Source organism: Carex rostrata, chromosome 16 (assembly GCF_964058835.1).
Source record: "Carex rostrata chromosome 16, lpCarRost1.2, whole genome shotgun sequence".
In the NCBI taxonomy this organism is placed as follows: domain Eukaryota; kingdom Viridiplantae; phylum Streptophyta; class Magnoliopsida; order Poales; family Cyperaceae; genus Carex; species Carex rostrata.
In genome coordinates, this window is record NC_135933.1 from 6,522,571 (window position 1) to 6,535,456 (window position 12,886).

The 12,886-nt window shown below is 32.3% G+C and overlaps 1 protein-coding gene across 1 annotated transcript; it reads right to left on the reverse strand.

Moving 5' to 3' along the window:
* Positions 1 to 7,226: 7,226 nt before the first annotated feature.
* On the reverse strand, positions 7,227 to 9,035 carry LOC144567382 (transcription factor MYBC1-like). The gene has a single exon (XM_078317509.1). It carries the CDS (start codon positions 8,651 to 8,653, stop codon positions 7,691 to 7,693), a length of 963 nt encoding a protein of 320 aa, XP_078173635.1. The 5' UTR covers positions 8,654 to 9,035; the 3' UTR covers positions 7,227 to 7,690.
* Between the last annotated feature and the right edge of the window lie 3,851 nt (positions 9,036 to 12,886).

The following is a 12,886-nucleotide window of genomic DNA, read 5'->3' on the forward strand; positions in this document are numbered from 1 at the left end:
TAAATTATCAAGATGCATTCACTTTTTATTAGTTTGTACAAGGAAAATATTTTCTGCTTCAAAAAGTTCACTTGCAAAAAATATTGATGGTTTTGATTTGTCCTCTTATTTTTTAATATATTTTCTTTTACACATTAATCTCTATTTTCATAGCATTACGATATACTGTCATTTTGTGGTCTTATTTATTAATGGAAATATATTAAAGTTTTTTTTTAATCTATATAATAACGGAACCAAGTCAAATGCTACAATTATTTGCAAAAGTTATTGCATGGAATTTATGGCGTAATGAGTATAAGCCGTTTCTCCCATTTAATTGGTCAAATTTGACAATTAAGCTACTTCAATTCTCAATTGAATGTGTCAACAGAGACGTTGCCACGTAAGGTTACATATCATTTTTATATACCATTTAATATATACACAAAATACAATTCTATGAAGTGGATTAGTGGAGCATCTATATATCTTCTAATTATGTCTAAAACTCCCCACAAGTTATGTTATTATTCTACATATATATTATGACATGAAATGTTAAGTGTCATGTTGCAAGTCCAATAATTACCATCCGATATACAATCATGATACCATAGGAATTCGAGACATTTGTTCGAACTTATTTTATTAATTAGTTCATTCAATTAATTTACAGATTTAGTTGATTATTTTTAAAAATTTTGTAAAATAAAATTCTGTCATGGAAATAAAGCCCTTATTAAAATAAATTATGTTCTGATCCCTACTGGGACCAAAAGCTTTTCTAACATCCCCCCATAACCATTAGATTTTTTTTTCAAATTGAATGGTTCATTATTAACAGAAACTATTTTCAAAATGATTGAGAGGCCAAATTGACGGGTAAAGACTTTAACAGAGTAGTTTTGACGTCATACAGCCTACAAACAGTATGCTACGATGTTTTGGTTTCATAGTCTGTGCACTGCATGAAGTCAAAACTGCTCTGTTAAGATATTTACCCCAATTTGACCTCCCCTGATTTCCAAATTGAATGTTTCATTATTAACAGAAAACCTGATCTCCTTAAATCCATTAATTTGACTTAAACCTGATAACTAAATGGTTGGGAAGCCAAATACTAAGCACAATTAATACAAATTGCTAGGAATAAAAGAGACAAAAACTTTGAACCAAGTGATAAATTTTGTCAGTCAATGTTTCATTTTTAAGAAAATAATAGTAACTTGATTGATTAGCGTAACTCTTTGAGTGAACAGAGAGTGATATGCACTTTTTTTCTTATCAAAGGTAGTGCTAATTAAAGGGACTTTTTATAGAAGTTGTGCGTAGAATCTACAGACTGCACCAGTCTATTAACAAGCACTTATCGTAAATTCTGAGTGCGTTCTTTGTGGTCTGAGTTTACCCCTTTTATTGCGAATTCATGCATGATTAATGAGATAAAAAGTCTTATATATGCATGCGTGCACAGCAGCACAGAGCATTAAAAGAGGCTTATTAAGAAGCTCTATAAGATTCTAACCTAAGAGTCTAAGACATGCAACTTGGGGGATAATAATCCTCAACTTGGGTGGCAATATTTTTCTTCTTTCTTCAAATAAAAAAAGGATAGGAGTTTGCTGCCCATACTACTTGAAAAGTGAATTCCTCAAACTGTCATGCATAGTTGAATACCGGAATGAAATCCGCTGCTATTCTCTTCCTGTGAACAGTAACTCTGCTATTCATGCTTTTTCGAATCCAACCGTTCAATTTTTTTCGGAAATGAATCTCAAAGCAACTTTTTTCAAAACTTTTCTGTGCACGCATCTCGAAACAATTTAATGAATGGATTTGGAAAAACAGGGATAGCAGGAATACTGTTCATGCACGAGAATAACAGCAGATTTTGATCCTTGCATACCCATAAAAAACTAGGGTTCGGATCCAGTGCGGTACCACACCGTGTAGAATGAGATTTGCATTGTCCGTTTTAATCTGGTACGAATTTAAAAGCAGATTCCCTATAATCTAAATATTAGACACTGAAATTAAATTTGATTCAGCTGAAAGTTATTCTACTCGGCAAGGTACTACATGGGATACTCGTCCGAAGAACTTCACATTGATTGGTTAACTCCTTTGCAAGCTTTGCTATTATTTGTTTGTGTTTAAACAAAGGATGAAAGAACAAACCGCAAATTCAATATATATAGATGGTGATAAATCTTGACTCTCTACAGAAATACGCAAGTTTAATTTTCTCAAGAATAGTCAAAAAGTAAATACATACTGAAATTAACAAAAGTTGTTATATAAAAAAATCTTCTTTTCAATTAAGGAGAAGGGAGAATAATTGGCCACTTTAAATCAAAGACAACTCTCTGTTTAGAATTGAGGAACAAAGAAGAGTCGTTCAGTTATTTTTCATGTAAACTTGAGGATGGATACCTTCAGCTGCTTTTTTCCTAGTATTTTACTAACGAATAACGATGTACTGAACAGATATTATTGAACTTGGACATGCTTCAAGGTTCTGTGGGGGGCCACATTTTAATGACTCAGTCAGTATGTTATATCATGGGAAAAAATGTTTATATCTTCACTTCCTCCTAGGCCCTTTATTATGGAACGGAAGACATGAAGTACAATTAATTTTTACCTCTTGGTTGTTGAATAACACACACAAGTGCTTCCTGCTGCCTACATATTCCCCAGGAATATATGAACTTTGAGCCTACAATTCATCGCCGATGTGTACGAAGACTGGAGATATCCACTTTTTATTTTATTTTTTCCCAATTTATTTAAAAAACACACACACACATAACACTAACATCTCAGGTTTAGAAACTAAAGAATAAGCTCCGAAATTTTTATAAATACCCAAAAAAATATAAAATTACATAATCTACCCACTGTTTGAATGAAATTTGAAAAATACCCAATCCGGTTATCCAATAACCGGATTTGTGACAAATTTCCGGTCAATGGATTCCTGGACTCAAAACAATATATCCGGTTAACCATTCACCGGAAAATTGTATTTTTTTTATTTTTTGTATTGAAATATTAGAAATGTTGAATATATTTCTTTAAAAATAGATGGAATACAATATAATTTGATTTATTAGAAAGACTGCAACAAATAACCCGGATCAATATTTTTCAAGCCAGATTTTTCGCGGCTGTAAGAAAAATTAATATATTTCTTTGTGTTATTGGAAAAAAATAAAAATGCTTAGATTCTGAGTTATTGATCCCGGTTCAAAAGTCATTTCCATGTAATCTAGAAAATATTGTGATCCTTCTAGGACATTTAATTTATGAAAAGTTGTATCTATTTTTGAAAAAAAAACAAAAACTTTAAGTTATTTAATAATTGTTATTCAAAAATAATTCTCAAAATAGATACAACTTTTTATAAATTAAATGTCATAGAAGGATCATGATATTTTCTAGATTACATAGAAGTGACTTTTGAACCGGGATCAATAACTCAGAATCTAAGCATTTTTATTTTTTTCCAATAACACATAAAGAAATATATTAATTTTTCTTACAGTTGCGAAAAATCCGGCCTGAAAAATATTGATCCGGGTTATTTGTTGCAGTCTTTCTAATAAATCAAATTATATTGTATTCCATCTATTTTTAAAGAAATATATTCAACATTTCTAATATTTCAATACAAAAATTAAAAAAATTAAAAAAATTCTGTTTTCAAAAAAATAAATACAATTTTCCAGTGAATAATTAACCGGATATATTGTTTTGAGTCCGGGAATCCGTTGACCGGAAATTTGTCACAAATCTAGTTATTGGATAACCGGATTGAGTATTTTTCGAATTTCATTCAAACAGTGGGTAGATTCTGTAATTTTATATTTTTTTGGGTATTTATAAAAATTTCGGAAATAAGCTGCTTACTTTTTCTTACTCTTATTTTACCTTATTTATTAGCTTAAGTTATGACTTAAATTAATTTGTTTATAGAGAAAAAATTTTAAAAATGACTTCATGTTTATGACAATGGATTCTTAAACAGAGTAAGTATAAAATAAGTTAATTTGTCTAGAGAGATAATTTATCTTATTATTCATGTTCTACATATTATTTGATAATTGAAGTACGTGTGGGCTTACTCACCTCTTACTTTATAATTAATTTAACATACAGTCAATTACAATTTTTTTTAGTATGAGATGAAGAAATCGAATATCAACGTTTACGCATAAGATTGCCTTGAAATGAATTCAAACCAAGCTTCGTTAACATATGTTGTGTGGATTTTCAGTTTGAATGCACCTGTTAAGGTCTGCTTACTCATCTAGTAGATGTAATTTTTTTAATGTTTTGAAAGCACGTGTTAGTCATGTAATTTAAAAATTAGGCATATTAGTACAGTCAAATATTCACCATCCACAATATCAACGCTATTCTTTTAAAAATACATATAAGCAAATACAAATTTCTTTGACAAACACAAAATTTTCCAATTGAGATTAAAAAAAAAACAAATACTTACAAGCATATAGTGACATGAATAATTCGAAAATCTAAATTGGTGATTTACATATAGCATAATATAATATAATTTGGAAATAGTTCGTTAATTTATAGTGCAAGTGATACATATCAAAAACTATATATTTTGTTAAATAAATAAAAAAGTTCGTAAATTTATAATATTTGATAAATAGTATATTCTCCGTATAATTCAGAAACTTTTAGAATAAAAACAGAGGTGCCAGAAAAAGCATAATACCAATATCGTACATGTATAATTCGGGAACATTTTTTTTCCTTTTTACTATTTGTACCCGTGATGTGAGGCTTTTTGTTACTTCACATAGCATTAATTTCCTCTAATAGAATATTCTCTTCAATTAACATTTGCGCACCAGTTCCACTAAAACGGAGCAAGCAATTTGTTGACAGATAAACAAATGGGATAATGCTCCCATTTGATTTACAATGAGGTTTAAATGTCATCAAATACCTTCATTTTTTGTGTCTCCACTGTGTCTTTATTTTTGAATTGTTAATAACTCAAGATTTAAATCATAAACTTCAAAATAAAACCATTAGATGTGATCTATGCTATTTTATATATGTGCTCAAATTTTTTTATCACATTTCGTTTATTTTATGTTAATAAATTAGTTGAAAAATCAATGTCTGGAAATTATCCACATTAGTTTTGCAAGCTCTTGATGACAACCAAAACAAAGTTGAATGTCATAATTGTTTACACATGCATAGATAAAAATAATGTAGACCATATGCAACGGTTTTATTTTGACTTTTAAGTTTTAAATTTCGATTTATTAAAGTTTTTAAAATGGAGGCATGTTGGAGACACCACAAATGGAGGCACTTGAACCATCCTCTTAAATGTCTGCACTTTTTATATTCTCTATTATATTTTATTTTTTAAAACTTTAATAACTTAAAATTTAAAATTTAAATATCAAAATAAAACTAATAGATATGATTTATATCATTTTCTCTGTGTACATATAAAAGATTATAACGTTTTAATTTTATTTTAATTATTATCAAGAAATTACAAAAAGATACTAATACGGATAATTTTTGGACTTTGATTTTTCAACTTATTTATTATATAAAAACAAAAATGAAAAGTAATAATTATTTATTTATATGTAGATAAAATAGTAAAGAGAAGATCATCAACTGCTTATAAATGAAACATTAACTATTGCAAATGTCTGTTGTCAAGAGAAGATGGTCTATTACTTGAAGAAGAAAAAACAAGGTCTAAGTAGTTATGTTAATATATTTTTATTACATTTCATATAAAATGTCAAACAATTTAACAATTCTAGCAACTATATATGTCACATACATTATACATAGTACAACATGTTGAGACAGCTAGATTGGTCCCAACTACTAGCTTTAAGCACTAAAATAAACAAGTTAGTAATATCTACTGCCATTCTGATTTAAAAATTTCCACATTGAACCTTGAACAATTTTCAAATTGGAAAATTTTCTTATAACTGTAGCTGGAGTTTAATTAAAAATAAATAAAATAGGAAAAGGATTTCAGTCAATATGATGAAAACAAAATGATAAAAAAACAAAGTCAAATAATTAAACACAGAGAGTACCAATCAAATCAATTTGAAATTTAGTAGAACATGATTACAGGATTAATCTCAGATCTGTAGATTCAGATCTCGAAATTGAATCTAACAACACTGATTGAAAGAGAATTAGAGGATAAGAACACCTTAAGAGGTATCTAGCGTAAGAGGTGCATTTAATTTAACCAACAACAATCATACATCTGTTTTCTCTTGAGAGCAACCAGCAATAACTACATATTGTTTCATATCCTGATACAGACATGTTAACAACATTTCATTCTCCGTACATTTTTGAGACACCATGCCATGCTTTATGGAACCTAATCACAGGTATCTCTTTAAAGCAGATTTGAAGTTGTTACTTGAACGCACGAAGGAAAAAAAAAAATAAAGTAGGGAAATAAATAAAAGAAGGTTATGGAAGAATCATCTGTAAGTAACATGTGAATTGAAAATACCAATGTTCCTAAAATTTTGTGGATAATGCGTATGTCATCCTCCTTTTTTGTTTTTAAATGGAGAGAAGGTCTGCGCTAATGGACACAAGAAATGTTGCTGGCATCAATACATGGTAATGACAACTCAAATTTGTACTATAAATTTTGTTTTATACTTGCCAATCCCTTACTATTTCCAGGCTCATTTTTTGGACAATCCCTCACTATTACAGGTTTATTTTCAAGCAAGTACAAATAAATTATTTAATTGCTTGTGGTGGGATTTTGATTGAAGAGAAAACTTAAATTAAGAGGTATGTTAATTCCATAAGAAAAAAAAAACTTGTACATTTAACTCTTTTACAAGTCATGATTTAAACGTAGAATTTAAAAAAAAAATAGGATGCACTTCGAAATTATAACCCACTACCTGTGATCTCCTAAATTTCAGAGGTGTACCCTTTTTGTTCACATTGTACTTTTAACTGAGAAAAACCCATCTCCAAAAAGAAAATAATAATAGTAAAACAATTACTTATATTAACATTCTCGTATTACACCTCATATTTTTAGAAAATTATGCAAATAGAACAATTTAACATAGACACAGCTTCTAACAAGCTGAAAGATACAACCAACGAAAAGTTCTTGCGAGCTTATCGAAACTACATTGTATATAAATGTTGAGACAATGAGAGCAACAGTATACTGAGAAATGAGAAAGTTTCATGTTTTGATGTCACGAAGATTTACAAAGATAGCTACAGAAAATAGACCTACACATGCTGATTCAGCTCGAACAAACCCTAAAATCGAAATCTAAAAAGTCTCTCTATAGATAACAAATTCTCTTTTCCCGGTTTCTCCAAACAAAGAGCCCTAAATTGTACCATAGAAATTCATTCACCTTCCTTCCCAGTTTCTCTTATTCCAATTTTGCCTCTGTTGAACCCGCCGCTCAATAACTCTGGAGAATTATAACTAACAATAGCAATTGATACACATACCCCTAATTCAACAATTAAAGCTCCAATTTAATAGAGTAATTACTAACTAATAACACCAGAATAACGCTAGACTCCTCCTCAATAACACTCAAATCTACACAAGATAAAAATCGCGAGTAAATATCGGATTGGTATGCCACCAAACTGTACCCGTTAACCCAAATCAGTGATCCCCTGTGGGAAACAGTGTCAGCTCCCTTCTTGCGCCACCGGCCCCGCGCGAACCCATGTCCAGCTCATGATCCATATACCCATTTCCACCTGGCATGATTCCCATACCGGGACCTACCATACGGTGATGGTGGTGCATTGAGATGGCCTGAGGAGGTTGCGCCGGCATGGGCCGGGTCAGGAACCCGTGGTGGTCGAACCCGTTGTACTGACCCAAGGAATTATTCCTTTGCTGGTTGTAGAACTGGTGGTGGTTTAGTCCCATTTGCTGCTGGTGGTGGTGCTGGAGCGTTGACATGGTCGGTACGGTTGGTACAAAAGGCATGTATGAGTCGGGTGCAGCTGTCGGGGGTGACCGACCCGTTAAGAAATGGTGTGGCACTGGTGCAGATGCGAAAAGCCTCTCGGTATCGGCATCAGAGGCTGACAAAGGGCCTGAGCCGTTGCCTGACGGGGAGGACCCACCGCCGTTCCCGATCCCCTGCATGCGTTTCAGGTACAGCCGATACTTCTGGAGATGTGACGCGACGTTTTCTCGGGTGAGACCATCAACGCTCATGAGCTGCATAATTGTCTTTGGCACTGCGTTTTTTATCCCCAGATGTGCCACAGCGTCGACAAAGCGCTTGTGGAGCTGTGGGGTCCACACGAGGCGGGGCCGCTTCAGGGTGCGAGCGGGTTCGTCGGGGCAGCTACCGTGGGGTCCACTGGAGGCACCAGCAGATGGGTCGGACGGGTCGAAGTGGGGCCCGGAGGAGGGGGTGAGGTGGGTGTGGAGGGAGCCTGGGCTCGGGTTGGAGCCAGGATTCGGGTTCGGGCTTGAAATAGCGGGTATATCAAAGGCAAGTGCGAGGTCAGGTGTAATTAGAGATTGGGAGAGAGGGGTTAGGTCCTCTGGAGCGGGGAGCTGCTCTTCCCACCTGGCGAACCAGCTGGGTTCTTCTTCTTCTCTCATGGTGGCTCTGTTTTGTTGGAGAGGAGAGCAAATTCAGAGCGGATCAGCCGAGGAGAGAGAGAGAGAGAGAGAGAGAGCAAAGAGGAGAGGTTTTTTGGGAAGAGGGGTTCGAGGTGGATCTTTCTCTTTTGTTTTTGGTCTTTTCTGCTGATGCTCTGCTTTGCCTTGCCTTGCTTCTCTCTGTCTATCTCTATCTCTATCTCTATCTCTTTTTTCTCTCTCCTTTTTTATTTCACCTTTTTTTTTTTCCTCTCCTGTTGCCTCCTTTTCTTTTTTTGCTCTCTGAGTTGGGATGGGAGGAGTTGGGTGTTAAATTCTTTGTTAATTTACTACTGGGGTCTGGGGAGGTGTGGTGGGGTGGGGCGAACTATTTTTGTGCTTTCTTTTGTTTTGTTTTGTTTTTCTCTTCAGACACTATAACACAATCCCCTCTCCCTCTCTCCCCTGTCCATCTCTAATCCCAGCGCCTGATCACACAACTCAGTTTAATCCAAACAGTAATGTAGATTTTCGTGTTCCCTCCAGTTCCCACTACACTGGATGTCTCCGTTTCATATGACTTGACGTTTCCATATAAATCGATTCTTCATAAAATATTTCTTGTGATATATAGTGATAATATGGTAGTAAATTAGTAATCTTTGATCTTTCATTAACCATATCTGAATCTGATATATGCTATTGTTAGCGGCAAATAAAAAGGAAATATCCAGTTGATTAAACAAGAGGGTTTGTACAGAATCTATTTTTCCGGTTTTCTTGGGCAAGGGAGTAGTTGAAGGCTTGCAAGGGTGGGCAGAGCAGATCTTGAGGGGGTTTTTGATGGAAAAGAGACATGGATTTTGAATAATATTACGGTTTAGGGACTGGTGGATGGAATTATGAAATGATATCTAGCTGTAGCTTGGCTTGTCGTCATGTGCTGGGGATATAATGGTAATTTGCAAGTCTTGGCAATAGAAACGTGACGCTTGTGTTGCGGCCTATGTGCAACAGTCGTAAGTAACGATGTTGAGATTAAATCCCATATCTTTGTTTCCTTCTTCCTCCTGTGCCCTCTTCCTGTGTGTCCAGTTGTGTAGACATCAGTGTTGTAGATAACGGTATGTGGTCAGGACAGATTGAGTACTGTAAAGCGATTAATTGAGAATAACTGAGAATAATTAATTATAATTGGGAATAATCGGCCAATTAATCAGAAAAATCTATAACGGTTTGGTCGCCGCCACCAACTAATCGGCCGATTGATCGGTCTAAACGGACGTTTTTTACAACACTGGTAGACATTTCTTGTTATAGTAGGGGTAATATGGTAATTATATCATACAAATATTTAGGTGGAAATAGAAAAAGAAAGCTTAAATTCGAGTTGCATCAACTATTATTTTTTATGAAATTAAATAAGTGCACTACTTAGATACTTTTAAGTGAATTAGTAATTAATTTGCTAATAAATATTAAGGCTTCGTTATGTTTTCAGTTTGACAACTTTAATAACTTACAAGTTTAGAATTTATATGACAGAAAAAAAAAACCGTTGGACAGGATTCAAATATTTTACTCTATGCACATACAAAATGTTACGAAATATTTTAATTATGTTATAATTAGCATCAAAATTTTACAAAGATACACAAATGTGAATATTTTGTACACATTAACTTTCTAACTTATTATATATAGAAACAAAATAAAAAAGTGTTTAATGTATGTATGTGTGAAGAAAAAAATAAAGATAAAAGTTCACATCTAATCATTTTATTTTAATATTTGAGTTTTTGAATTTTTGTTATAAAAAATACAAAATAAAGGTATGATGAAGGTATTAAATGAAAGCATTTGAACTTTCCTCTTGTACTAATATATTTTTAAGAGAAAGCAACAATTCTTTTGACTATATTAAAATATCATAAGGTTATCAATATATGTGACCATTGAATTGGTAATTTATTAGCATATAACTATCAGGGAGATCATTGAAAATTTTAGTTCAAGGTAGAAACTTAATAAGCTGTTGCTAAATCTGAAAAAAAAAAATGTAGGCATGGGACTTTTAACTTTAGCAGGGAATAGGAATTGAGCTTACGAGAGTGCACAGATTGCTGCAGAAAATGAGTCACAGAAGAACAAGAGTCAGAGATCTGCTTTTTAATTTGTACGCATGTTGAGGGCAGTAAATGCCTCCTGGCTTCTTCCTTAAAGAACAAAAAATAGCGAATCAAAATTAATAAAATATAGAAATTTATGAAGGCAACAACACCACAATTATTTGTATACGACGCGGCAGTGCTTAGGTGTCAGATTACGTTATTTGACTTTCGTCACCGTCCGATTTAGGATCTATTTCCACTTGTCTAAATCCGACCGTTTAATTTCTACAGTACTCTTTGCTTCGGTATCTTGCCTTGACAAGTGTCGTATCTTGCCGACGGTCAATTATTAATGCTATAGTGCCATTTTTAATTTGTCTTCTACAAGATTTCTGTCATACTGTAAAAGTACGAACTTTATACTTTATAGGATGGTATTTTTGTGTTGAATTTTTGCCTTTTCTCTTTCAAATATATAAAGGTCCTTTTTTCTTTTTATTTTCTTAAGTCAAGAGCTTATGGGTACGAGCTAAAGCAACTAACGTCTCTCGTTTTCTAAATTGATTTGAAATTCTTATCAATATCAAGAAACATAGTCTTTAAGTACAATTCTGTAATCCAATTAGTACGGATTACAGAGGATCAAATCTTTATTGGTAAAGTGGTACCAGTTAGGATGGGATATGCAGTATACCTTTTATTTATTTCCAAATAACGCAGCTTTAATCTTTTTTGTCAAGAACTCCATAAAAATTCTGACTTTTTTTGGGGAAAACAGAATCTGAGATTTAGCTTTCACCTGCCATGTCAGATCCATGATAGCACCGATCATGTTTACTTAGTTTTGATATTCTCCAATTACAAGAACTGGAGAGTTCCTCACCGGTACTGTCAAATGTCAATCAATTTTTGGAGTGTACATGCAAACGGTTGGAATTGTTTAAGTGGTCAATTTAATTAATACATTATAATCGGATTATAATGTTTATAAAATATATGACTTATAAAATTATCATATGAAAATCAACTAATTATACGGTGTTTGACGATGTATTTTCAGATTAAAACTATGTAGCCTTCATAAATTGATCACATTGGGAATCTTCACAACTTTGACGATGAAGTTTCAAATGAAAGCTTGAAATTTTCAGAAATTAGAAAAAAGAAACTTTAAAGACATGTAGTTAATCTTATGAATTCATTGTATATCAAACTTCATGTATTTTTAAGTGTTATTTGATGTCCTATCAAATAATTTTAATTGCAAATTATTGTAAATTTAAATCGTTTATTAAACGGTAAAGCTTGCATTATATTCCATCAAGCTTTTATGTGCATGATATAAATATATTACATATGACATTGCAAAAGTTGGATCTCGAAATGCAAGTTTTTTATTACTATTATTAATAGTGTCAAGTCCATGCATTGTTAATGGATCTCCATCTTATTTAAAACAAAAGTGCTCTAAACACAAAGGAAATTATAAGTTATAAAATTGAGGCTACGATATGCATAGCATATATTGGGCCGTATTATGAATAAAAAATATCCATTTTAAAGTCTAAACAACTGTTATGAACCATTCAACATGATCAAGTAATTTTTATTTTTTAGAATCTTTTACTTTTGCTTAAATAGGTAGAAAATTACTTGATCTAAAAATAATTCTACTTATCTAAAATAATAGTATCTTTTTAAATATATAAATTTAGTCTGTAAGTACATTTTCATATAAAACTTGTGTGAATCGCTTCAAATCAACTGTTTGGACTTTTAAAATAAAAATATTGATCCATAGTACGGATCAATATGTGCTATGAATAGTACCATAGCCTTACTCAAGTTATAATTAAAAAGTATGAAAAATAAGATAACATAGAAAAAGTCTTTCTAAAAATTAAAATAAATAATAATGATACATTTTTCATGAAGATATTACTGTTATAGTTATATATAAAAAAAATCCAAGAAAAATAATGCACAACAGTCGGAGCAGATTGATCATGTTATGGCTAACCAAAATCCAATCTTAAACTAACAAATTAAATTATATATCTGTGATTTCTATTTATCAGATTGATCATGTCGATCGAATTAGTCAAATTAGAGAGATTATACTTACACTCTAATTTTTTTTTAT

What these genes read in the sequence shown, in the direction of transcription:
- LOC144567382 (XM_078317509.1), bottom strand. Translation starts at nt 8,653, where the DNA reads ATGAGAGAAGAAGAAGAACCCAGCTGGTTCGCCAGGTGGGAAGAGCAG.